General features: G+C 44.6%; 1 protein-coding gene and 1 long non-coding RNA gene across 4 annotated transcripts in view; one reads left to right on the top strand and one right to left on the bottom strand.

Moving 5' to 3' along the window:
- The window catches only part of LOC119475755, a 22,949-nt gene extending 22,294 nt beyond the window's left edge, over positions 1 to 655 (top strand). Inside the window, exon 3 of the long non-coding RNA XR_005203859.1 lies at positions 577 to 655. This is a non-coding gene — a long non-coding RNA (uncharacterized LOC119475755). The remainder of the gene's footprint in view (positions 1 to 576) is intronic.
- nsd1b (nuclear receptor binding SET domain protein 1b) lies at positions 578 to 27,197 on the bottom strand. Of its 3 annotated transcripts, none has more exons than XM_037748745.1 (25): positions 26,187 to 27,197; positions 25,227 to 25,349; positions 23,770 to 24,668; positions 20,067 to 20,208; positions 18,942 to 19,114; positions 14,602 to 18,775; positions 12,618 to 12,730; positions 12,203 to 12,458; positions 11,211 to 11,311; positions 10,580 to 10,622; positions 10,091 to 10,308; positions 8,889 to 9,026; positions 8,393 to 8,516; positions 7,768 to 7,968; positions 7,505 to 7,684; positions 6,002 to 6,158; positions 5,546 to 5,751; positions 5,353 to 5,465; positions 4,796 to 4,942; positions 4,434 to 4,556; positions 4,204 to 4,320; positions 3,843 to 3,984; positions 3,629 to 3,735; positions 3,300 to 3,495; positions 578 to 2,806 (listed from the first exon to the last, which is right to left on the bottom strand). In XM_037748745.1, exons 2-25 carry the CDS (start codon positions 25,330 to 25,332, stop codon positions 2,037 to 2,039), a joined length of 8,946 nt encoding a protein of 2,981 aa, XP_037604673.1. In that variant the 5' UTR covers positions 25,333 to 25,349; positions 26,187 to 27,197; the 3' UTR covers positions 578 to 2,036. The 3 variants fall into 3 exon arrangements, with proteins under 3 accessions (XP_037604673.1, XP_037604674.1, XP_037604675.1); XM_037748746.1 differs by having other exon boundaries at positions 20,067 to 20,205; XM_037748747.1 differs by lacking the exon at positions 25,227 to 25,349.

Below are 27,197 nucleotides of genomic sequence, written 5' to 3'. Positions count from 1 at the left end.
CTTCCTGTCAGCTGATGTTATTTACATATACACTGCAACAGGAAATAAACTGGGGACACATTTAGAATGTTTAAAACCGTGTAATGGTCTAAATATTGTATATTTGTGACATCACAAATGGACAGAAATCCTGACGGCTTGTTTCAAACGCACAATTTCTGAATACATGCTGTGTGTGTTTCTCCGTATATTGAGCGTTTTGATAGTTTAACAGTATTTATATATCACTTAAACCTGCTTTATAATATAAAAGACATGAAAATCTCACTTTTTACAATATGGGACCTTTAACACAACTTAGCGTTAGATGCTTATTATGCGCTTGGTGAGCAATTTTTGTGGCTATAGTACTGCTACTATACTGTTTGTCCTTGAAAAAACATTGCTTTCTTACCAATTTTTCATTTATTTTAAAGCATTATTTGGTGGTAAAATGCTGAATTATGATTTAATTTAATTAAATGAATTTAAAGCCACATAGGCCATGAGTAGGATTTTAAAAAGTCTGACTTATGTCATCAAAATATTCTTTATGATGGAGCAATAAATGAAAAAAAGAACGAGGTCAGTACAGAGCTTATTTCATAACTTCTTTTTCTTATATATTTATATATATAGCAGTTGTTTTAACAGGTCAATGGTTGAGATCTAACAGGTCATAATTACACTGGAATGAAACATTGCTTGTTGGGCAACTGTAAAAAGGCATTAGTAGGGACACCTTGGCTCTCACGAGGCCGCCCGCCACTCCATTCCTTAAAAAATATCTCCAAAGAAATACACTCTAAGGCTTCGGCAGAGAACACACAGACGATATTAAGCTTGAAGACACGAGAGCGATAACAACGTGTGGCAAGAAACACATACTGAAGTGCAAGCGTCATGGCAGGAGTCCGTCGTTTCAATCCAAGACCTTTTTGTTTCCCCTCGACGGAGAGTCAGGACGACTCTCCTCATCTTCATCGTTTGTGCGTCACAGAACAGTATATAAATAATGACTACAGAGCACAGCGTACACACCGGAGCAAACTATCTCTGCATTCACACGGACCTTTGTGATGAGCTTCAGGAGCGTCCAACCGGTCTCCTCATGGAGCCGCTAAATAACCAAGAGACAGCCTCCTATAAAGACTTTCTCCGAGGCATGAAGAGTATTCACAGTCCTCCTCAGTTTGAGATCCTTTCTCTTTTTATCTGGTCAAATTTAGAGGATTTCCACTGGCAGCCTTCGTCCAAAACTAAATCTTCTCGTTGTCGTGTGAACTCATGTTGGGGCTCCACCCGGCTCCACCCAATCGCGTGGCACTTTTTCACATTTTATCGTCTGATGTCGGAGCACCGTCAAATTATCCGAGGCGTCGAGATGAAACCGGAGACGGATAACCAAAGGAGCTGGTTGTGTTTCATTTGGAAGCGATGTTCATGTTTGAAACTGGTTTCATTCACGGTTAAATTCATGTGGCCACCATTTGATTCAAATGTAACCGAGTCAAGGTCGTTTAGTTCGCCCTTCAGCACCTCGACAGGAAGCTACAGCACAGTGCGGTCTGTTCTAGCACGAAACACCTAGAGAGTATACACACCGGCTCTGCAGAGACAACAACTGATCTCTCCAGCTACACACACTGCAGGTCCACTTGCTGAAATACTACTGAGAACAAATACCAAAAGAACAAAACCAGCGGGTGAAGTCGGTGAGAAACGGAGTATATCGTTGAGTGAAACGTGTTTTTATAAAGTTCAAGTTCCAGATAATTCTCTTTGTCAGATCTCCCATATGAAGGTGCAGTCAGCGCCAGTGTGTGCAAAGTCACTGTGTTCATGAACCGATTATTAGGACAGAACTAAATCAATAGGATCTGTGTGTGTATAAATATGCTTCTATACAGGATTTAGTTGGGTTTTATTTTATGTGTTGATTTAGTTTTGTCCTAAAAATGCCTCCGTACATCCACCTGCTCGTTGGATACAGACAGTGACAGACTGGGCTACATGTGATTGGTTAATCTTCACTGAGAGGGCTCGCTGCCTGAGCGTCACTCCTCTTCATCCTCCTCGTCCTCCTCGTCCTCCTCCTCGTCGTCCTCCTCATCATCGTCCTCCTCCTCATCCTCCTCCTCTTCATCCTCCTCCTCGTCCTCTTTGATCTCCAGATATTCCATCACCTCGTCTCCATCCTCTTCGTGAGATTCGGATTTCTGCCTCCCCACCTCGCCCTCTTCTTCCTCCTCAGACTCCTCCTCCACTTCCTCCAGCTCCTCGTCCTCCTCCTCCTCTTCCTCATCTAAGACATCCCTCTCCTCCTCATACGAGGAGATGGGTGAGTAGTGCGGGAGGTCGTACACCGGCGTGCTGCTGGGAGCGTCGGAGCTGCTGCAGGGCGGGGGTGAGGAGGCGGCGGGCGTGGCGCCGGCGACGGGGATAGTGATGGGTACCGGGATGGAAAACGACTCGGAGGAGGCACACGTGCCGGCGCCGGCGCTGATCTCCTGGACCTTGGTGGCGGGCATGCTCTGACCGGTTGTGGTGGTGGTGGTGGTGTTAGAAGCAGCAGAGGGGATGACGGCCATGCCCAGCCCCGAGGTCAGGGCTCTGGGCTCGGGCGTGTACTCGCGGATCTCGCCCGGCTCCAGCGGGTCGGGTCCACAGGGGTCGTGTTCGCTGCAGCACAGCTTGCCGTCCAGCTTGGAGATGAAGAGCAGGCCGTCGCGGTGCAGGTTGCAGTAGGAGCTGGGGCACATCTCGCAGAAGGATGCCGCATCCTTGTTACAGATGTCGCACTGGTGCCACGGACATTCCCAACGACCTGCGAGGAACGCACAGACGACAACGTCACGGAAAGTACAGAAGAAACTGTGAAAGTTAACTTAATATTAGATTATCACATATCAAAACACTTAAAACATGTATTTTAACATATGTGCCAAACTAAGTATTTACTCAAATACAATTCTGTACTTTATACTTCAGCTCAGTGGTATTATTATTGATGCATCAAAGGGGCAAATAGCATTTTACTGCTAGTCGATATTTTACTGTTCGGTAGTTTAATACATCATATTCTATCAGCTCATCTGATGTTTTATGTGTAAAATCTTAATTGTAAAATAACTAGTAAAAAATAAATGTAGTGCAGTAAAACGTCTGAAATGTAATGAAGACAAAATCCAGATATGAGTGGGTGTTGGTGTGTGTTTTGTCCAGTGGGAACGTGTTTTATCATGTAGGTTTCCAATGAAAAGTCCCCCGACACATGCAGCAGGAAGGCTGGTCATTGTGTTGAACGCAGAGCCACTGACCTGCAGGCCTCTTGGTGAGGTTGAGGCAGTCGGCGTGGTAAACTTTGGGACAGCCGGGTCTCTTACAGGAAACCATCTGTCCTCCGTCTCCGCAGCTGAAGCACTCGTCCTCTCGCTCTTTGGTCACCACCGCCTTGTTCTTCCTCTTGCCCCTCCTCTTCAGCTTACGGCCTTTGTCGTCAGACGGAGGGTTGTTCTGGTTCGGAGAGGAGAGGCGGTTTGAACGGTTAACTTTTATGTTCTGATCTTTCAATCATCGACTGAGTTCAACACTTCAAAATCATTAATGTTAAAGGAATGTATGAGTAAAGTGTCGTTGCTGCCCTGACCTTTGGTCTGACGCCCAGGAAGCCGCTGCAGTTTGGCGCTCCACATTTACAGACCGTCTTCCCGTTCCCCAAACACTCCAGGTTGTAGTTGAAGGTGAGCTCTGTGCCTGAACACAAACACACAACAGATCTCCACTTACTCATTTCTCCATTAAACCGGTCATTTGTCCTTCTGGACCAAATGTTGGATTTACAGCGCTTCTATTTTATTCACCTGCAGCGACGTCGACGAGAGCGAACAGTCCCACCCGGGTGTCTCCGCTCACCGTCCACTTCTGCGTCTCACAGTTGGGCTGGCAGCAGTGGTTCATGAAGCGAGCCTCGTTCCCCTTCGGCCCGGCGTCGATGATCCGATCCTAATAACACACAAACAACTGCATCGTATACACAGCACCGCATTTAACATTCTAAAGGCGACGCTACAATTAGAGCAAGCAGAGCGACAAGAGTTCGCTGTTTTCCACATCTTGAAATTCGCGTTGTTATTTCTAAACACGATTGACTAATAGCGTACCATCAACGTGAGTTTTTAGTACATACTTAAACACTCTCTCTCTCTGGCTCTGCAGCCGTACCTTGTCCAGAGTCAGCATGTAGAAGTTACAGATGTCGTTCTCCTGGGCGTGTCTGATCCTGGACCTGCACTCCTCCTCGTCAATCACCTCCCCGACGTACTCGCTCACAAACTGACCCTGAGAGAGAAACAACATATAACAGTATTTACCCTGATCCCGTCCCAACCACACCTCCTGATGGCGACTCTGCAGCGGTACAGTAGTGACAGTAATGACAGTAGTGTAGTCACCTTCTTGATGTCGTGGACGCAGCGGAGCCCCCAGCCTCGAGACAGCGTCCTGAAGATCTCCACCTGGCTGTACTGTCGATGGGTGAACGCCTGGTTGAGGCAGCTCTCGCCCGCCGGGCAAACCTGTGAACATTTCAGCCTCTTTGAGCTCATTGTTTTGTTTTTTACGGAGCTTCATAGTGAGCTTCAGCTCATTGTTTATCTGCTCTGCTTGAGGTCACGCTCACCATCATAGCGTCGTGTTCAGCCGTAGCAGGCAGCTCTGAAATCGTCTCACGTTCTGTGTTTTCTGTCTTTTTGTTTCTCTATGCAATAAATAATCAAAACTGTTTTATAAGATTTGGGGTAGCCCCTTCAAATACCTGCGGGTGACATTCGTACAGCAGCATGCGGTTGATGCACTCCGAGTCCATCCCACAGGGGCTCTCGTCTGCCGCCTTACAGTTACAGCGCGGGATCTCCGACAGGTCGGCCGTGAAGATCTGAACCTTTCCTATCGGTCGGTTCACCTGAATGAGTCAGAAAGGTGGAAGGAAACATGAACTATATTACAGCGATTATCTTTAAATCTATACAAGTCAATATATTAACCCTCTGAGACCCACAGTAGACCTGTTTCAGTATTCTTTAGGGGGGTACAGGGGGAGATAGCAGGTCAACAGTAAACCCGACTCTGAAGATAGTAGACCAGTTTCAATGCAAGAACCTGGCTGACCACCGATTGCAATGGTTCATGGAAGTAGGATTATTGGGTAAAAGCCAGCTAAATATCCTTAAAGCTAAATAGGATGCTGTAAATAAAGATCAAATTTAGAAACTAAAACAGACACCACTGCTTCATTTCTGAAGAAACCTGGAGGATGAAGCATTTTCGAACTAAACAAAGACGTGAAGTAAGACCACGTGTCTTCTCCCTGACCTTAATATGTTTGTACGGCGGAGGCTTCCTGTCGTTCTTCCTGTCCTCCTGAAGCTGCCGAAGCTCCTTCTCCGCCTGCAGCTCACGGAATCGAACGGCCGCCTCCTCCAAAGCTGAGGAGGGATAATCATCAGTCAGGTACAAACTGAAGATCAACAACAGAGGAAGCCATGTTGCTGAACACACCAGGTACCTTTCTTGTAGGTGGCGTCGACACCTTTCCCCATCTTCTCCTTGCTGTTGGCGTCCACGTCCATGTAAGGGAAGACCCGGGCCTGGTAGGTCCACAGGTAGTCGTTGGAGCCGAAGAAGTGGACGGGAAACTCCCCGACATCGTGCCTCATCCGCTGGATGTTCTCTGGGATGGTTTTGGGATGGCTGACCTCCGCTGGCCACCACCTTTACAGAGCAGGAGAGGAAAAACACAACTCTGCAGGTATGTAGTCATAAACATTAACAAACATTGGACACATTCAAATGTTGACCTGTCAGAACATCCCCAACATTTTTCTATTTCGATTTCTATATTTATTCAATAGTTGTTGACACTTCATGGTGGCGCTACGGGAGACGACAGGGCACCAGATCCCTAAAAAATCATCTTAATGCAACTTGAAAAGAATATTGTCAAAAAGAGAGAGAGACTGACCTGTAGCGGCCGACCTTCACCCAGAGGATGTCCTTGAAGCGAGGTTTCTTGCCAGCCTTGCAGTCGTTGCAGAACCAGCTGCCTTTAGGCATCTCCATTTTCAGACACTCCCGGTGGAACGCAGCAGGACACGACTCGCAGCACAGCAGGCTGCCACCTGGAGGACGGGAGGAGGACGTTTTAGAACTGTTGATTGTTTTAGGGTGTGCATGTGAAGGTTGGCTGGAGCTACATTAAGATTACCACCGTTTACTGTAATACATCAACACGTCATCCAGAGTAGGCTCTCATGGCCACGCCCCCTTTAGGGGTAAACCAACCCCGTGTCCCTCAGAGACGGTAACAGAGGTAGTTGAAACATGTCTCCGAACTTCTACTTTAAACGAACCGCCGACAGTAACTAGAAGTGCACTTGGAGGTTTCAAGGCAGGATTCATGTACGTCGCTCATTCAAATCCATCGCGGACTTTTGGAGTTATCGTCCAAACCAACAAACCAAAAAACCAACAAACCAAAAAACAAACAAACCAACAGACAAACCAACAAACAAATAAACCAACAAACCAACAAACCAAAAAACCAATGAACCAAAAAACCAACAAACCAAAAAAATAACAAACCAACAAACCAACAAACAGACAAACCAACAAACAAACAAACAAACAAACAAACAGACAAACCAACAAACAAACAAACAAACCAACAGACAAACCAACAAAACAACCAACTAACAGACAAACCAACAAACCAACAAAACAACAAACCAACAGACAAACAAAACAACAGACAAACAGACACACCAACAAACCAACAAACAAACCAACAGACAAACCAACAAAACAACCAACCAACAAACCAACCAACAAACCAACAAACAAACCAACAGACAAACCAACAAAACAACCAACCAACAGACAAACCAACAAACCAACAAACAAACCAACAGACAAACCAACAAAACAACCAACCAACAGACAAACCAACAAACCAACAGACAAACCAACAAAACAACCAACCAACAAACCAACCAACAAACCAACAAACAAACCAACAGACAAACCAACAAAACAACCAACCAACAGACAAACCAACAAACCAACAGACAAACCAACAAACAAACAAACAAACCAACAAACAAACCAACAAACAAATCAACAAACCAACAAACCAAAAACCAACAGACAAACCAACAAACAAACAAAATTTGTTTATCTTGTTTGTTTAATTTTACAAAAAGTAAAGTGTAAAACCGACAGATCTCTGTTTTACAGGAGGTCGTGCTGATGATTTTCTTGGTCGGGACCAGTAATTTCTTGGAGTCTCTGCTGGTTTCCAGGCAACCGGTTCCTGCTACTGCTAAGCTAAGTTAGCGGTGTATTCCCCAAACCGTCAAACTCTTCCATTAAACTAGTGGCTTTGATTCAGGCTGAAAGTTGGTTAGCTATTCAGTTCGACGCGGACTGAGGCTTCAACGAATCGGACCAGGTGTTCCTACATCCGTACCTTCTGTGCAGACGAAGCACCAGCTGACGTTGACGTGTTCGTGGTTCTTGACGCCGCGGCGGGCGCTGAAGTGGTTGGGACAGATGATGCTGTTGTTGGAGAGGACGACGCTGCCCGCTGCCATGCAGAGGTCTGTAGCGTGATAGGCTACCGGGCAGCGCACACACCGGACCAGACGACCTGCAGGCGAACAAACGTACAGTCAGAGCACCAAACAACACACCATTAACTACAGTAAATCACCTGAGCGTCCTCTGGCTTACCTTTAGAGATGGACGAGCTGGTGGGGTTGGTGATGAAGCAGGTGAGACAGACGTGGATGGAGCAGCGGAAGCCTCGGTTCACCGGTGCGGTCGGGGCGAAGTTGGCGATACACTCGCCGTGGTAAAACTTCCCACACACGGGAATCATACAGCGACGCACGTCCTCGCTGCGCTTTTTACATACAAAACAGGTGTGGACGCCTGGGGAGAAAAGAAGTATACATAATCACCTTTTGTACTTGAAGCGGTGCACGTTAACGTCCATATGAAATATATATTCTATTTATATCAAGACGTCCTTTACAACAGGAATACACCTCAAACTAACCTATCAACCGCTAAATAATAAAATAGGAATAGAATCGATAACAGCTGCTGCTGCTCTCTGATTGGCTGGTTTCCCTCCGGGCTATGTTATTATTTAACCTAACATACTGTAAGTCAGAGGACCGAAACGTCTTAAATAAAAAGTGCGTAAAAGTGATTTTCTTTTGGTTCTTTCAGTCAGTCAGTCAGACCTTTGGGCCTCATTGACATTTGGTATCTATCTATTTAATTTAGTTGGAATACTTTCACACAGCAGATCTTTTTTTTCTCTAGGGAATACCTGAATACACATTCGTACCTGATTTGCACTCCGGACAGACGAACTTCCCTTTCGGGGCCTCGGCCAGAGAGATGCAGGCCAGGTGGAAGGCTCCGCAGCACTGACCCTCACACAGCAGCAGCTCACCCGTCTTCTCACACACCTGAGACAAGAAAACACAACCTGATATAATACGAGGGATTCAAAGTAGCTGTGAAGGTAGGCAAGTGTGTTGGGTTACTATTTCCTGTGTAGTCTGATGGGTGTAGCTCTGCATTATTGTTGGGCATCCACAGACTAATATAATCGTATCGGTACTCAGTATCGGCGAGTACCCAAATGTAAGTACTTGTACTTGTACTCGGTCTGAAAAAAAGTGGTATCTGTGCATCCCTATCGGGTGGAATAATTTGATATGAATAATAATCATGAAAAACATCTCGTTTAAATGAAAGAAATCTATATATTTTGGTGGTACGAGAAGGAATCTCTGAAATCTTTGGTGGGGGGTGTAGAGGTTGTGGGTGAAGCTCACCTGACAGATGTTCTCCTTCATGGAGGCTGGACCTCCTCGGTCCCCTATGATCTTCCTGGAGGGTAAAAGTGGATCGTCACACAGCAACAGGTCGTCCTTCATGGAGGAGAAGCTGTGATCCAAGCTGGACGGCTCACCCTAAAGAGACAAATTCATACAGCCATAAATCAGGGCCTGTATTTTGTTACCAAATCAAACATCCGTGTCAGGAGATCCTAAACATTTGAAAGGTTCTGTAGAGATAACTAGACTTCTGCTCCTCCTCATGGCTCTGTTTTCAGGCTTTAGAACATCTAGCCCGTGACGGGAGACTTTGACCAATCACATGTCATTTCATTGAGAGAGCGTTCCTATTGGCTGTGCTCCGGTCATGTGACCAGAACTTGGCGTTCCGTCACTAGATTTCTCAATGGCTGCGGCGTCACAAACGTTCTCATTTTCCAGCTAAACCGTGCACTACAAGATGATTCTGAGAACATGTGAGGAGAGAAATAGGCATTAACGTAACAGAATATTGATTCATATTTGATCAGCGCTGCCTAGTTTGACCGTTTGGTCGGAGTTCAGAGTGATTGACAGCCGGCTCTCATAGACGGCAGCTGGACAGCAGACCTCAGATCAGCTCTTACTGCTTGTTTTCCTCCGGTCTGTGAAATTTTGTATATGCCGTTAGGAGCACCGGAGGACACAGAGGAACATGATGTTTTTTCAGGTTACCTGTCTCATGTAATCATATTTGCTTCGATCTCGCCTACTGATGCTTTAAGACAATTATTTTTTGGTTTACAAGTTTTCAGATATTTTATGTTTAAATATGCAAACAAGGCATTATCTAATGCTAACTTTGGGTGAATTTAGGAGGAAATCTACAGACATAAATGTATTAAAATGAACACCTCAGTGTGTATTTTGGATGTTTTCTGACATGTTATGGAAGCAAAACAACCCAAAATCTCAAAATTGACGTGTGCATGTTTTTGCCTGTAGCGTGTCATCTTTACAAAGTTGATGATTTACTTCTAGGCCTAAAAGTCGGACCGAATATGAGTTAAAAACTGAGTTCCTACTCTGAGACGGCTGATAAATATAATATCATAATCCTGCTATCAAATATAGAAAAGTAAAAGCTACAGTAAATCATTCACTATATACAGTAACTAACAGTTCCTACATACAGAATGAAGAGAAGACAGACGGCTGACCTCTGACTCTGCTGCGTCCTTTCTGTCCTCTGCTTGAGGACCGTCAACGTCTGCTGATGTCGTCTCCACCTGGGCGGGTTCGGGCGGAGTGGAGGGTGCAGGAGAGCTGGGAGGCGGGGCGGTGGGCGAACCGGTGGACGCCTCCGTGGGGGACGGCGTGGAGCTGCAGGACGCTGAGAGCTGCTTACTCTTTGATTTTAAAGATGGCGCTCCAGAATCTGTGTGTAAGAAAGACGAGGTTCATCACAATGATTTATAGAAAGTGCAGGGAAATGTCCATCCAAAACTATTTATTCTAATTTAGATCCTGGGTCATTTTAAATCACATTTTTTCTCATGTGAAAAAAAAATTCTTTCATTTTCTAAAGACGGGACACGAGGCTTTGGTTTGTCTTATTTCAAAATATTTCACTTTTAAAGCACACAAAAAATGCATACAATAAAAAAATCAAGTTTAAACACAGTGAAATATACAGATGATTCACTCACCCGATAGAGGATCAGGATTTGAATTGTTCTTCAGTGTTTTGACCTGTGACAAGAGAAACATTATATAAAAACATCCTTCTGAAACTTCCTAAATCACGATATCGTGGTAAATAAAACCCTGTAAGGTTTCCTTCTTGTCTCATCTTCACTGATCCTGAATATTAGATCTATCCAACATGCTCCTCTCTGTTTCCACGCTGTTTGCATGTTGCTGCAGACTGAACTGCAGTATTCTGTTTTATGGTCAACTGGCGATCGGTTGGATCCAGACAAACCTGAAACCTTATTTCTCAAAAGCATGTTTCAGCGAAAATGACCATAAAATCTATTTTACGGAACTTTTTAAACTTAACAGGTGTTTCACAAAAAGCATCGTAACTGAAAACACTAGGGATGCTAATTTTGAAAAATGTTCTTAACCGATAACCGACCCTCGTTAACCCATTATTAACCGTTAACTGACTAGATCAAGTTATCAAATAAATGTAGTGGAATAAAAAGTGCAATATTTCCTTTTGAGATGTAGTGAAGTAGAAGTAGAATGTAGCAGAAAATGGAAATACTCAAGTAAAGTACAACTATTACAGATGTACCACAGATGAATAAATGTACACACAGCAGGTGTATTTACCTTCTTCTTGGGGCCCGTCGAGGCCTCCGCCTCCAGACAGTACTCCAGGATCTTCTGGGTGGGTTTCCTCTTCCGCTTCTTCTGCAGCACGGGAACGTTTCCTGTGAATTAAAGGTCACATAAAAAGACTCATTGTTGTGTGTTAAACCACAGTGGTTCCCGGTCTTTTAGGCTTGTGATCCATTCACAAACAAACAGTGTCTCGGGGGCAGATGTCTGTGAGTTGTTCCACTTAAAGGCCTTTTCACATCACACAGAAATCAGAAAAAAAACACTGCATTGCGAAATACGAAAGTTTCGGATTCGTCGTGGACAGGCTCATAGAGACAGATGTACGATTGTGTGATTTATTTGCACAAATTATTTGTGTTTGGTCTGAAAAGACCGTTAGAGTGAATCCCCCTCTTCCTGATTTCCTGATCCAAATTTCCTTTCCTCCTGTTAATCATCTCATGACCCCTCAAATTTACCTGTAAACAACAGTAACAGCCCAGCGACAGCCCTATTAATAATGTAATATATGATAATATATCAGTCACAGGGGACGTTTTTCTGCAGAACAAGTACTTTCACATTTAATACTTAAAGTAAATTTAGCTAAATGCACTTGGACTTTTACTTGTAATAATAACTTGTAATAAACTCGGTCTGAATAAAGTGGTATCGGTGCATCCCTAAAGAAAACGACATCAGTGGCCAACCTCATTAATGCCCTTGTGGCTGAATGGGAGCAAATAAAATCCCCAGAGACAACATGCAACATCTTGTTGAAAGCCTCTCCAGAAGAGTGCAGGCTGTTATAGCAGCAGATTAATGCCTGTGGTTTTGGAATAGTTTAACAGCCACACATGGCCGTAATGTTCAGGTGTCCACATTCTTTTGGCCATTCTCCTAGAAGCCTTTACTTTGGCTGACAGACGAGTATTTTCCCAGACAGTCTTATTTACTTTGAATGCAGTTAAGTCACAAAGAAACACAAAACACTTCCTCACCGCTGCCTTTGACGAGGCCTTCTGACAGCGAGGGGACAGCTTCAGGAGGCGGGGTTAGTGTGTCGATGGAAAGCACCGGTGCATCTTGGGGAGATGTGTTTTCAGTGCTGGGAATTTGTAGTTCAGAGGGCATTGTTGCAGCAATATCCTCAGGAGGTGGCGTCTGTATTTCAGGAAGCAGGTTCAAGGACGGGTGGTCGTGTGCGCTGCTGTCCAATCCCGGGGGTTCGGACGGCGACGTAACGGGCTGAGTGGCCTGAGAAAACAAAGGACATGATTTCATTGTCAATCAGTGATACGAGCTTCACGTGCAGCTGGAAACAAGGATGCTTGACGCCACAGTATTATAGATATACAGCATATAACAACATATAGTTATAAAGTTACAACAGATCTTACTTTGTATGAGTTTTACCTTTCCAATCGACTGGAGAGGCTTTTTGGTTTTCTTCCTGGTGGAGAAAATCTGATCATACTCTTCAGTCCATTCAATCAGCCTCTTGCTTGGTTTTCTTATTCGTTTATGTGCTGAAAAAGATATAGAAGAAAAGACACTTGCTTTTTTTAATCCCTGTTCTTTATAGTGTGTAACATGGAGTAATAGAAAAGTACCTCACCAAAGAGATTATACTGACTATTCTGAACTACGCAGGTCTTTGTCAATTTATTTTAATGTATCTAAGGATGCTTTCACAAACAACCCAGTGAGCCCTTTGTCCACGTGCGGCGAGGTCCGGGCGGGGAGCGCTGTAAAGCTGCGGCCGCGAGCCACCTTCGCCCCGAGCCTTTCCAAGCCGATCTAGAGCCGGTCGCAACCCTCCTGCTGGCTGTTAACGAGGGTCTTCTGGCACAGAGAAGTACCGATACCACTTTCTTTCAGACCGAGTACAAGTACTTAAATTTGGGTAAAGCGCGTGCTATAGGACCCGAAAGATGCTGACGAGAGGTTAACGTAACGCTGCCTTAAAGTGGTATCGGTGCCGTTGTATCGGAGCCGTTTTGCGAGTACAAGTACATGAGCACAGTATTGGACCCGATACCCGATACTGGTATTGGTGTATCTCTAACAGAAATATACACATCAGAAGCATTTAAGTGCTGCATAAACTTCTGTCAGTCCCCAGAATATGATTTCCCCCAAACTGTTGCTATGGATACCTACGATTTAATATAACCTTGCACACATATTTAGAATGCTGGTTAAATGGTTTGAGGTGTCCCGTTTTCATTTTCAGACAACTGTCATTTTCTTTTTCCACTCCTACTTGACAGCCTGCTGGTTATCTGTATACAACCCGAGTGCTACAACTTCTGGGGTGGTTTCCTGTCATTAGCTTGGAGTAGCAATTTTATTTGTGCCAAATACACCAGAAAATGGAGTAAATATTCCTGAGTAAATACTTCTGTGATGGAAATCACTGCTTAACTGATAAACACGGCTACATAGCTTAGCAGATGGAAGCAACATTTGCCATCACATACAAAACCCATTACCAAGATGAGCCATACAATGCCAAAGCCCTCAGTGTTTGGTTATTTGCACAGATGGTTTTGAGTGATTTTATGTGTCCAAATGTGTCTAACCACTACAGCAGACCAATACACTCTCTCTCTCTCATCTGTCCAGTCATCACATTGCCAAAATATGGCCAAAAGCGCTGCTTCTCATGTCGTGAGCTACTTCCATTTGTCTACAGCAGGGGGTTTTAAAGTCTCACACTGTATATGTATATAAAATGCAGAATTTAGATAGACAACAAGGTCAGCAACGCCTATAATCCGTTATCCAAACCACTGGTAGTCTGCTCGCATGGTAATTACGACTGATATTGTTCGTGTTCATTCGGAAATGTGTCACGTGATAGGGGCATAACAAATAAGGGAAGGACGGGTCGTGCCTATAAGACCCAATCAAGAAGTGAACGTGGGTGTCTGCGTCATTGTTTTCAAAAGGTCTCAGTTTCTGGCCGTCCAGACTAAAAACGCAATCCTGGAGCTTTCAAGCGAAAACGGGGTCAGCAGCGATTCCAAACTTCTCCGTTTTAGGTGTTTGAAAACGCTGGTGTAGTGCGGATGCTAGACATAAATGCAGCAAAAGTTATGCGTTTTGAAACAAAAACGTGTTAGTGTGGATTAGCCTCAGACAATATTGAGAAAACTGCAGCTCCGCCCCCTCCTTGTAAACAGGAAGTATACGGTAGTATGTCTGTGTGTTAAGACTCGACTGAGTTATGATTCTGAGAAAGTGCCTTTTTTAGTGAGGTCTTCATATTGCGCGCCAAGTCAGTGGGCCGAACTACAATAACTTCAACTTCCAGATGTTTTTCGGAATGCACCCAGGATTTGGGTCAGATTGTACTTCACTACTTTAGGCCGACTCTTAACTAGACAGTCCTTACCTTTTGGAGCCTTGTCGCCTTCTCCAGTGTTGTGCATCAAGCTTGTGTTAGTCTCAGTGCAGTCTGCAACAAGGCCATTTGGCTGTTCCAGACACAGCGTAGTGTCGCACCCCCTCTGCTCCAAAGGCACCATGTTCTGTAGATTCTCATTTACTCTGCTCCACCTTTCCTCTTCCTCCTCCTCCTCCTCCCAAGGTACTCCTTCACCACCTCCAGCCTGCCTCTCCCAGCTGCTGGTCTGTATGCCAAACAGGGACTTGAGTCTTGATGAGCAATCCACTCCTGATGAAGAGTCCATTGCTGGCAAGGTCTCCAATCCAGGGAAACCAGGTCCAGACCTGGCAGGACGACAAGGCACTTTGCGGTTGGCTTTCTTTTTCACCCCAGTGGAGCTGCCCCTTCTGTTATAGGGCCTCTTGGTCCTCTGATTTGTGCTCTCCTCATTGTGTTTCATTTGAATTTTGTCTGGACTTGAATTGTTATTAACATGTTTAAGTTGTTGACCTTGGCCTGAGGGTGTAGTCTCTCCAGGCATCACTAAGGGTTCCTCCTTAACATGTGCACTTGGTGGCCCAATTTCCAGTTCCAAGGGGGTCCCGTCTCGCTCTCTAGTGTCATGCAAGTCCTTCAACATCATGAGAAAAGTGCTGAACTTGTAGTTTGTGTCTGGTTTGAAAGAGACGGGTTTACCATCACCCTCATTTGTCAGGGACCGGAAGGATACCTCCTCCACGTTTTTGAAGGCATTCATAAAAGAAAACGGTGAAGAAGGTGAGGACGAGGAGTGCATGTCAGAAGGACGATCTTCCTTCTTCGCCTTTACCCGAGACGTAAGGGGTATGAAGTCCATTGGTGGAGTTGAGGATATTGAGAGGTCTTCATCTTCACTCTTGACACCAACTTCAATATCAAGTGAATCAGAACACGTCAAAGGGGGGGTGCTACAGCTAGAAAAAGATTCCTGATCACTTTCGCCAATGTTATTATAATGAGATTTAAGAGATTTCATTTTAGTGCAAAAGTCCAGTTTCGAGTTACGTGCAGAATTGCAGACAAGGTCCTCGGCTTTTCGGTACGGATTTAAGAGTTCTTTCTGCTCAACCGCCTTTCGGGCTTTTTCCCGCTTCTTCTCTTCCGCCTCTTGCATGGCCTTCAGGGCTCTGGTCATCAACCGACTGCTGGCTGGGAGATGGGCAGGCTGCTCATGGAGTAGGACTTTATGGACTTCATCTGGACGCTGCTTTGATTTGTGAACCACTTTCTTGGATTTAGCAGAACACAGACCTTTGGGCACATGAGCTTTCCTACATGCTAAATTCCCATGCCGGTGAGAAGGTTTAGGAGTTGTATTAATACTAGTGGCAGATGTATTTTTTTGCTCTGAGCTGCCTAACTGGTAAGAGGAGATGCTTGTTACATTGGGTGCAGGAGTCTTCTCACCTTCTGACTGTTCTGATTGGTTTGAGGATGAGTTAGTCACATTGCTTGGGCTTACATTTGCAACTGGTACCCTTTCCACTTCTGGGCTACCCAACTCATCAGACACACTTGCCACATCGGAGGCAACAGTAGTTTTACCTTCTGATGACTCTGATGTGAGACGAAGAATACCAGACCCACCGCTTGCTTTTAATTTCTTCACTGAGACCTTTATGGATTCTGACCTAACTGCCTGATCTATGGAGACACTTGCCTTGCTGTCCACCCAATCTGATTGTTTAGAGGACATTTTAGTCACATTACTATCTGGTGTTTTCTCATTCTTTGTATGTTCAGGTTGGTGATCGGGACTAACGGTTACACTGGAGTTTACAAACTTCTTACCCTTCATGTCCTTGCGTATTAATTTGACAAAGGGCAGCCTACACTTAGAGACCAGACTTCTTTGCTTTTCTAGCCTTGCTAATGGGTCAGTAGTGTCAACATTTAAAGTGGACGTTGGAGTCTTGTTACTTTCTTTTTCTTCTGCTTGGTCAGAAATCCTATCAGTTACATGGACCTTTTTATTGGCCTTTCTGTGAGAATGAGTTCGACGGACTCTCTTTACACTCAACTTGGATTGGTTACTGAAACGAACTGGACTGGGCTCTAAGGCCTTTTTAACATCTGGGCTATCCAATTGGTCAGACGGTGAGCCAGTAACAGTGTCAGCTGTATTACTCACCGTCTGTCTACCCTTTGAATACCCACACTTGTCAGAGGGAACACCAGTCTCAACAGGGACCGGCAACCTACGCTTGCCTGACAACCCTGACTGGTCAGCAGGAATGCCAGTTGTACCAAAAGGCCTATTAGCAACCGGAGTGTTCTTACACTTCAAATGTCGTGACTTTTTAGGTGACGAATTCGTTTCAGCAGGTACCAGAGTCTTCTGCTTGTCAGACAGTCCTGACTGGTCAGCAGGACTGCAAGTTGTACCAAAAGGCCTACTAGCAACCGGGGTGTTTTTACACTTCAAATGTCCTGACTGCTCAGGAGACAGATTTGTTTCAGCAGGTACTAGATTCTTCTGCTTGTCTGACAACCCTGACTGGTCAGCGAGGCTGCCAGATGTACCAAAAGGCCTATTAGCAACCGGGGTGTTTTTACACTTCAAGTGTCCTGACTTTTTAGGTGACGAATTTGTTTCAGCAGATACCAGAGTCTTCTGCTTGCCAGACAATCCTGACTGGTCAGCGGGAATGCCAGATGTACCAAAAGGCCTATTAGCAACCAGGGTGTTTTTACTCTTCAAGTGTCCTGATTGTTCAGGTGACAGACTTCTTTCAGCAGGTACTAGATTCTTCTGCTTGTTGGACAACCCTGACTGATCAGCGAGAATGCCAGTTTTACGAAAAGGCCTGTTAGCAACCGGGGTGTTTTTAAACTTCAAATGTCCTGATTGTTCAGATGACAGATTTGTTTCAGCAGGTACTATATTCTTCTGCTTGTTGGACAACCCTGATTGGTCAGTGAGAATGTCAGCTTTACCAAAAGGCCTATTAGCAACCGGGGTGTTTTTACACTTCAAATGTCCTGATTGTTCAGATGACAGATTTGTTTCAGCAGGTACTAGATTTTTCTGCTTGTCAGACAACCCTGACTGGTCAGCGAGAATGCCAGTTTTACGAAAAGGCCTATTAGCAACCGGGTTGTTTTTACACTTCAAGTGTCCTGATTGTTCAGGTGACATATTTGTTTCAGCAGATACCAGAGTCTTCTGCTTGTCTGACAATCCTGATTCGTCAGCGGGACTGCCAATTGTACCAAAAGGCCTATTAGCAACTGGGGTGTTTTTACACTCCAAGTGTCCTGACTGTTCAGGTGACATATTTGTTTCAGCAGGTACTAGATTCTTCTGCTTTTTGGACAACCCTGACTGGTCAGAGAGAATGCCAGTTTTACCAAAAGGCCTATTAGCAACCGGGGTGTTTTTACACTTCAAATGTCCTGATTGTTCAGGTGACATATTCGTCTCAGCAGGTGCCAGAGTCTTATGCTTGTCTGACAACCCTAACTGGTCACTGGGCCCACCACTGGAGGAGGCCGCACTAGGAATTAGTGACTTTTTACTTACAACAGATGAGTTCTTTTTCTTACAGGGCACCTTACTAAAGAGAGTGCGGTCTGGCACCGGACTGGTTGTTTTAGGTCGTCTGTCTTTGCCTGATTTACTGAACCAAAGACCACTCTGAATCTCTGGCTGCTTCTTCACCTCTTTGACAACTGTAACAGATGGCTGAGTCAGAACTAGCTTAGACTGACGTTCAAGTGCTTTAGGACACAAAATCTTAGGGACTGAGTCGAGGTCAGAATATGGGCACTCCCCATCGTCTCTATCTGATTGGTCAGGGCTCTTGCGCAACGTCTTTTTAGAGTGTTTTCTACTCGTGTCTTTTGACGATTTACTTGGTTTCTTCTTGCCAGAAGATTTCCTTAAAGTGCTTGGCTTTGCTGGAGTTGTAATTGGGGATGAAATGGATCCATTGGTCATGTGCAATGTCTCAGGAAGGTTGGGTGAAGTGGAGGGAGGAAAGGTTGGATGGGCCTTGTTCTCTCTCTCTGGTGTGGAACTGTCGTGGAAGGCATCATCTATGGACGAGGGAATGGAGGAAACCATTTTGGGTCTCTCTTGGAGAACAGATTCAGCTTCTTCCACACTGGATTTCCAAGAGTCCTGATAGCGCTTTGCAATCTACAGAAAGATAAAAGGTAAACAATGCTCAGTCTTTGCACACATAACATACCAGTTTGCCAGTTTACAGAAGAATTTGTTCATTGTAGCTGTAGTTATTCCTGAACAAGTCTGCAAAATTTCTTTAGACCAACTTTAGACTCATCATTCATGAAATAGTAATTACAGTGTATTTGTAGTTCTGCTCCCTTTGCTTCCCCCTCCGGCGCAGTAGGGGGAGCTGTTCAAATTCAAAGCCTCCGTGGAAACTGTGAGTTGATTTCTCCTCCACCCAGGTAAGCTCCACGGGCTCCCCAAAGGTCCTGACATGGTAGAGCCGACAGGGCCGGTCACTGGGCTCTAAGACAACAACAAACATCAGCCTCAATCTCCTGATATGCAAATTAAAACGACATCATCCGGCACAGGAAACACATGAGTGTATCATCTAAGCAAAGGGACATTACTACAATCAAATGTGCAGCCTAGTGTCAGAAGTTTTGAGCATTTGTTACATGGCCAAAATATTAATGTACTAAATGTAATGTAATGATTTATTAGCAGAGGTGGGACCAAGTCATTGTTTTGCAAGTCACAAGTAAGTCTCAAGTCTTTGTACCAAAGTCCCAAGTCCTAAACTCTGAGTTTGGAGTCCTAAACAAGTCATGATGCGCTTGTCACCAAATGTAATGCCATTTCAACAACAGAGTAACTGGCAGCAACTGGCGCTCAGTAACGTAACATTAGTTCTTCATGCTTTTCTCCTGCAACTTGATTGGATGCTGTCAGATTGGTTTAAACAAAGTGGATCTGGAGAATTAAGTGTAAGAAAATCAATATAGGACCTTTACCCTCCGGGCAGTAGATCATCTTCATGCACACACTTTTAAAATAATATACTTTTTAATCTTTGGGCTTGAGGGAAGGTATCAAGTATTTTCAAGTCAAAAGGCACAAGTCCAAATGAAGTCACAAGTCATTGGTGTTAAAGTCCAAGTCAAGCTGCAAGTCTTTTTTTATTTGGTGTTGTTTCGTGTTGCTGGACATTCGTAGGAAAATGCACAAAAAACGAGGAATAACTTTTCGTAAGATATCATACGAACCGTTGCATGAGGATACGTTGTCTAAATTATTATCTCAGACAATCTTATCAGCTTTCAGGTGTATTGTTAATCACCCTTCATGCTCTATTACCAGCTGAGGATGTCTAATAAACTAGTACCCAAACAATCCATAGGGCATATCACACAATAGAAAACAACCCATATACAATGCAGGTAATCACATGGAGTCAACAATGTCTCAGGCCCACCTTTCAATCTGTGGTAGATTCCCAGTGCGGAGTCAACGGTCACCTCACAGGGCCACCATGGTCTTCGGTTGAACTTTGCCCAAATAACTTCACCCTCTAAAAACTTCACAGGCGGCAAAGACTTTTTCTTGAGGCTGTTCTGCTGTCGACAACATGACAATAGAAAACTGCAGTCAGACGGATGAAAATGAAACAGGTTTTGTGTTGGTAGCTCTTATTAATTTTAATATGTGCATCGTAACCCACTGATGTGATGATTGACCGATGCTAATTATGCATGTCTACCTGTGTTACACCTGCTGATCCTCCAAGAATGTGTATTAAAAAATCGTAAATATTACATGTATGACCAAAGAAGTAACTTTAATAGTGCAAATCACTATAACCTAGTCGGAGATAATGCCTATTTTGAAGTCCAAAACAGGAGACTGCTGGGGATCTGTTTACCTGTACGGTTTTTATGACCTTGTTTGACATATCTAGGCTTCTCTGGGTCTTTGTCTGAACTGTTGTGGCAGGAAATGTGAACCAACTGTGAGGTTTGTGTCAGATAGCTTATCAGGGTGTCCCATTTCACATATCTCCGTTATGTCTTACGATTGCACTTGTATCTTAACTGTGTTGTGAATAAACTGAAACTGAACTGTGGCATAAAAGCTATTTAGCTATACACTTTGTGTTTAGATTCTCTTCACTATATATATACGGTTCACAAAAGGTCTGAACATTCATACTCCAACATTGGCTTGCTTTTCATCTATATCTTTTCACTTGATTGAACAGTACAGAAAATGTAAAAGAAGAAGACGAAGGACAGGCAAGGACAAAACATGAACTGTTGTTTGCTTAAAATGATCTGCTGTTTGAAGTCCCAGATTTAAGATTTTATCATATTTGTGGGTGCGCAATCCTTTTTAAGTTGATGATGGATGAAATATGGGGGCACTCGTTAGAGATGAACGGTATTAACATATTTCATTTCAGTGGATCCGATATGAAGATACTGAGGTTGAGCTTGTTTGTTTGATGTGTGTTGTTGCATGTTTTTGTATTGCTTTGTCGTTAAGGTTGTGGGTTATTGTTTTGTTGGGGTGGGAAGTGTATATTTTATATTATAAGAAATATATATAAAATCTAATAATAAAAACTATTCCTTTACACATATGACAACGCATAATGGGTCAACGGTTTCAGCTTCTGACTAACAATATCCTCTACAGCCTTTTTCTGAGGTCTAATTTTAGACGTCTCTTGTTCCACAACAGGTTTTAATCCACAGTAGAAGAATATCACAACCCGGTAGCACTAGTGGCTGGCTACTATATGCTTTGTGTAAATGGGAGTAACTGCTCACAGCAGCAGGTTGAGAGGACTGGCGCGGTACATGAGCAGGCCTGAGTTATGACCGGCATGTAGCAGGAATGGCCAGAGGGCCGATACTGGCTGCTGCGATGATGTAACCCTGGCGGGAGCTTTTTTTAAAGGAATCGTCCTAGAGTCCTATAGTTAGATTAGAGTTAATAGCATAACATAGAAGTTAATAACACACTTATATCTGTCCGAAGCTACAGCCAGGAGACAATTAGCTTAGCTTGGTATTAAAACAGGAAGTAGGGGGAAAAGCTAGCCTGTAGAGGTGTTCAGCACATGTACTGTGAATGTTTTATCACCCAATCTTTGCAGTAAATAATAGACCGTTCCATAAGCAACAGCTTGGGTCCATGTTTACTTCCAGTCAGCTGATGTCATTGACATATGGTGCCTTCAATTACCGTGTTCACGAGAAGAGTCCATATGAACGCCCCCCTCTTGTGCTATTCAAGACCTCGTAGGTGGAACGTTTCTGAAAGCTCCAAATTAAAGAGTTGTGAAGTGAGACGTGTTTGTTGACGTTGTCAGAAATGGCGGAGGAAGGCCGTGGAAGTTCATTTTTCGGTGCATAAATTGTAATTTTTTTTGTTTTTCCTTGTGATTTTTATGGGAACAGAGACTTCCTGGGCTCTCCTCTGGTTGCCTGGTAATCTCACATTGCCGACAAATCTCCAGGATCTATCTGTAAAAAACAACAACCTGTTGTTTTTACACATATAGGCCCAGAGCAGAACATATTGTAATATCTACAAAAGCGAAGCCCAGCAGAAAAAGGTTTGTGAACACTTAAATAGAACGACAGCATCACTAATGTTATTAAACACATTTCCTACTGACGAGTCAAAATGTTTGCTGTGTTCACATTGACTAACCGGTACACTCATTAATCTGAATCCCCTGTCCTACTCTGTCATTCAGATGACATGTGGCTGTTCTCCTGGAGAAGGTGCTGAAACATTGATTCATAGAAGTAAAACTAAAAACGGCTGCATCAGAGTTATGGTCTCCTTTCTTTGGATTAAGTATCACCTCTCGAGCAGTGCCAAGTTTTAGTTTGAGGACCGTGTCCCTAAAACAGGCGAAGAAACAAAAGCAGAACTTGTGACTGATAGTTTATGAGTTGTACCTTGTTCTTTATAATCTCATTATTACTTGACGTTTTGGCATATTGTCCTCGATACATTCATGCCAATAAAGCATATTGCATTGAATTGTTCATGAATAGCTAGAGGAGAGTGTCTGTGTTCCTGGAATGTAAGAAACATGTTGATCATTATTTAGATGTAACACAAAAACAGTTCATATTAATGGATTTTGTGACTCCTATTATTGATTTCTGTCCTACTACTATTTGGGGATTAGCATGCTTTAGGTTTGGGACAACAGTTCCCATAATGCTTTGGGGGATGTAAACAGGAAGTATAATGTCTACAGCTAAAGCCTCCAACTTTTCATCTATATTTCTTTACATTTTGGCAAATTGGCACCATTAAAAGTATGCCGAATTAGCCATTGGCATTTCCTGTTTGCAATATATCCATGGATGTACAGACAACTATAACTGGATTACTTTGATACTGAATAAAACTTAGAAATGTGATATTTCTCAGGCAAGTTCTGCAGCTATAAGGAGCGTTTTTATCTATGATTTCTAGGCGGATTTGTGGATGTTTATTTGTGATGGACGTCAGTGATAATGACATCCCCAGGAAGTGTAAGTCATACTGCATATGCAAATATACGCTTTGTGTCTGTGTGTTCAGATTTGACTACGTTATGACTCAGAGAAGGAGTGCGATTGCTGCTGCTGACTGTATAGATGAGCAGGCCGAATCACCTTCCAATCCACAACAACTAACTACCCGTTAACTTAGTATACACCTGTCCCCTTTCACCTTATATATTATATATATTACATATATATATATATTAGCCTCACGTCTTTCCCTTCAGCTCTCCTCACTGTTTGAACACCTCTGGAGAAGCTGAACGTTTTCTTTGACGACTGTATTTGTCAGTGACAGAGCTACAGTTGTGAAGCCGTGTCTCGTCGATGCCCAACCATTATTCACAATGACAGATATTCTGTTACAACGGGTGAAAGGCAGCGCAGGTGTTCAGTGTGTCATGCACAGGCTCTGTGTGTATGTAATCCAGCACCATACCACATATTTTCTACTGAGGTGAATCTCCTCTGACTGAGGGCTGTTTTTAAATTGTACAATGTTGTGAAAACACCAGAAAGAAAGCTGCATGTCTCCCTGACAGAGCTGCTGAAGAACCTGAAAAGCCATTCTTTTGTTTACTTAAGAGTAATAAGGGTAAAACTTGCCAATGAATGAATTGAGGGAAAGTCCCCAAACAAGAAGAGCTCAGTGTCGCTCTCCCACTCGTCGTCCGAGCCGTCCCAGTATCTCCGGCGCTGACCCGAGGACTGGGACCGGGTGACCACCTTGGCTGACGACAGGGTAGCGTCTTTGGAGTCCGAATTCACGTGTCCAGGAGCGGACTGAAGAACATTCTCCGCACTCTCGTGTTTGTCCCGTAAGCCTCCTCCTCCCAGAGGGGACACCGTCTGCTGCTCTTCATCGTCATCCTCAAACAAAGAGGATTCAAAGTGGAGGAAGCCGTTAGCGAAGGGGCTGTTGCTATCGAGAGAGAAGGCCGGGCTGGGCGGGCCTGAGAAACAACTTTCTGTCTTTTTCTCAGAGACGATGGGCTCGCTGCTGTGATTGGCTGCTGGCACGTCTCTACTTCTAGTTTGGTTTGGTTGTTTTTGTCCAGCAGAAGAGCCACCGAAGCTCTCCTCCCTGCTTGTGTTCTGGGCGCCAGAATAATCACCGCTAGTGCAATCAGCCCAGGAGTCCCTCTCCATCGCCTTCCCCCTCTCCTTCTTAGTCACCCCCCATTCCCAGCTCCTCTCTGGCTCCCTCACCGGCAGGACCAGGTCCGGCTGGCTCACCATGCTGGTGAGATGTTGCAGCCTCCTGAGAGGGCTGTAGGAGGAAGAAGAAGAAGAGGAGGACGAGTGGTCCCTATGTGTGAACCCATAGAGGGATGCATGCTTGAGGGAGGAGGCGGCAGACATGGTCAGCCCGATCCTGTGGTCATGGTGTCTGGAGGGGCAGGAGTGGGCGGAGAGGTCACGGCCAGGGGTCAAAGGGCAGCTGGACTGATGAGTCTCCCTGCCAGGGCCTGGGTAAGGCCCACTCATGCTGGCATGCTTCCTCCCTGGAACATGAGGAGAAAATGATCATAAACAAACAGAATCTGCATATTGTTCCTTACATCAAGGCTCGTTGTGATTTGCAATAATATTCCTATTAAAAACACACTTTTTTTGCACAGCATGTTTCTACAATCTGAGATAACATCACTTCATCTTATCTAAAGTTATCCCAGGCAGCTGGTGGGGAGGTATTTTTTAAAAAGTGACACAGCCCAGACATTAAATCCATGAAGAAAACGACCCAATCTGCCTTCACATGATGTCAGAAATAAAATGTAAACAGACCTAGGATCGACCTAATGTGACATTTTTTGGAGCACATTCAGCGCAAACACCGCAGCTGTAAAGCCTTGGAAAGGAAAAATCATGGCGATATGATGAAAATGACATCAAGTAGGATAAGGTCAGCAGCATGTAAAGTCAACGCTCGTGCAGACAGTAGAAACACGCAATAAAGGCGATAAATTAGAGAGCGTCATGTTAGAAATCAACCGTTAAAACACGCCGGCGCTGCATCCAACAACTGGAATTAAAATGGATCCGTTTGCGCGTGCACGTACATAGGTGTGTGCAACTGCAGGAGTGGGGGTAGAGGTCACGGCCGGGGGTCAAAGGGCAGCTGGACTGATGAGTCTCCCTGCCAGGGCCTGGGTAAGGCCCACTCATGCTGGCATGCTTCCTCTCTGGAACATGAGAAATTATCACCAAAAATAGTTTTCCTTAAATCAAGGCTCGTTGTGATTTTCTTTGATTTTCTATAATCTAAAATAAAATTCCTATAAAAAAATACACTTATTTTGCACAGCATGTTTCTACAATCTGTGATAACATCACTTCATCTTATCTAAAGTTATCCCAGGCAGCTGGTGGGGAGAGGTATTTATAAGAGTGACACAGCTCAGACATTAAATCTGTAAAAACAAAACGAGCCAATCTGCCTTCACATGATGTCAGAAATAAAACAGACTCACTGGCGACGAGCAGATCGACCTAATGTGACATGTTTTGGAGCAGATTCTGCGCAAACACTGCAGCTGTAAAAGCCTTTGAGCTTTGAGGAGAGGAAAACATCATCATGGCGATATGATGGAAATGACATCCAGTAGGATAAGGTCAGCAGCCTTCCTTCATGCATACAGTAGAAACACACACACACAGGATGAATGATCATGTTAGAGAGAATAAACACGCCGGCGCTGCAGAGCCACCAACTGGAATTAAAATGGACCCTTTCGTGCACGCGCGTGTGCACGTACATAGGTGTGTGTGCAACTGCATGTGTGTGGCTTGCAACTGCATGTTAGTGGCATGCAACGATACGAAACAAGTTCAGCAACACACACTGACACACACATGGACGCACACTTGCACACACAGGCTCCCTGCACACAGACAGACAGACAGACAGATGCATTGCTATATACAGTATGTGTGTGTGTGTGTGTGTGTGTGTGTGTGTGTGCATGCAAAAATCACGCAGAAAACGCCAAATGATGCGTGATCCGAGCTGAGATTCTTACCATTCCGGTGTCGGCCACCCTGATCGTGCGCCTCGATGTGCGCATTTTGGCGTCTAAATGTGCCAATTTGCGATTTTGTGAAAGCGGATGAGGAGAGTTCCCAGCAGCAGCAGCAGCAATACTACTAGGCCTCTGGATCCTGTGAAACGTCCTCACTGCCTCCTCCTCCTCCTCCTCTTCCTCCCTCCTCCTCCTCCTCTCTACATGCACTAAAGCAGAAAGGTCCAGCAGCCTCTGGAAGAACACATCCAGCTCCTCCAGCACCTCCCTCCACCTTTATGAGAACTACAACTTGTGCAGATGTCTGCTCTGTTGCATGGCTGTTTCCTGTCTGCAGCCTGTCAGTGTTTCTCTGTGCTCTGTGCTGTGCGCACCTCCAGGCTGCCAGGCGTCACCACTGCATCTCCTCCAAAGATCACCACAATCTGAGCTGACAGACACCTAATCAACCACCAACACAAGCACCTCTAAAAAATAAAAAAGCATTAATTATGAACCTATAAAAAGCAGGCTGCCATCACCAATGACATGCCAAACTTGTGCCAACAAACTGGCACATCTTCTTCACCCTCCTCTTCCTCTTCTTCTTCCCTGACGCGCCTGGTAGACTGATCAGAAATGTCGTCTTGAGAAGCAGTGAAATGGTTGTGCCCGGATAGAACCAGCTCCTTTCCCCTGCTGAGACGAGTTGCTGTGTGTGTAGTGAGTCTCTCTGGCTGCATGCACACCCGGTCCCTTCAAAATGGAGTCCTCCAAGCCTTTTAGAGGAAGAGGAGGAAGAAAAAAAACAAAAACGCAGGCCACAAAGTGTTAATATATGCTCGATATATAAAGTTCAGCCAGCCACGGCGAGAGGACTGAGAGGACTGAGAGGACTGAGCGTCAGAAAGGCTCCTCTTCAGAGCCCTGGAGGGGTTTTGTTCTGGGTCCTGGATCAGCCATGCCACGACAGGAACATGTTCTGCCTCCCAAAGTCACTGTCTGTCTTATATGAGCGTTAGAGCCACGACC

The sequence above is a fragment of the Sebastes umbrosus genome, chromosome 17 (genome assembly GCF_015220745.1).
Source record: "Sebastes umbrosus isolate fSebUmb1 chromosome 17, fSebUmb1.pri, whole genome shotgun sequence".
Taxonomy (NCBI): Eukaryota; Metazoa; Chordata; class Actinopteri; order Perciformes; family Sebastidae; genus Sebastes; species Sebastes umbrosus.
This window is presented reverse-complemented; position numbering and strand designations above follow the sequence as displayed.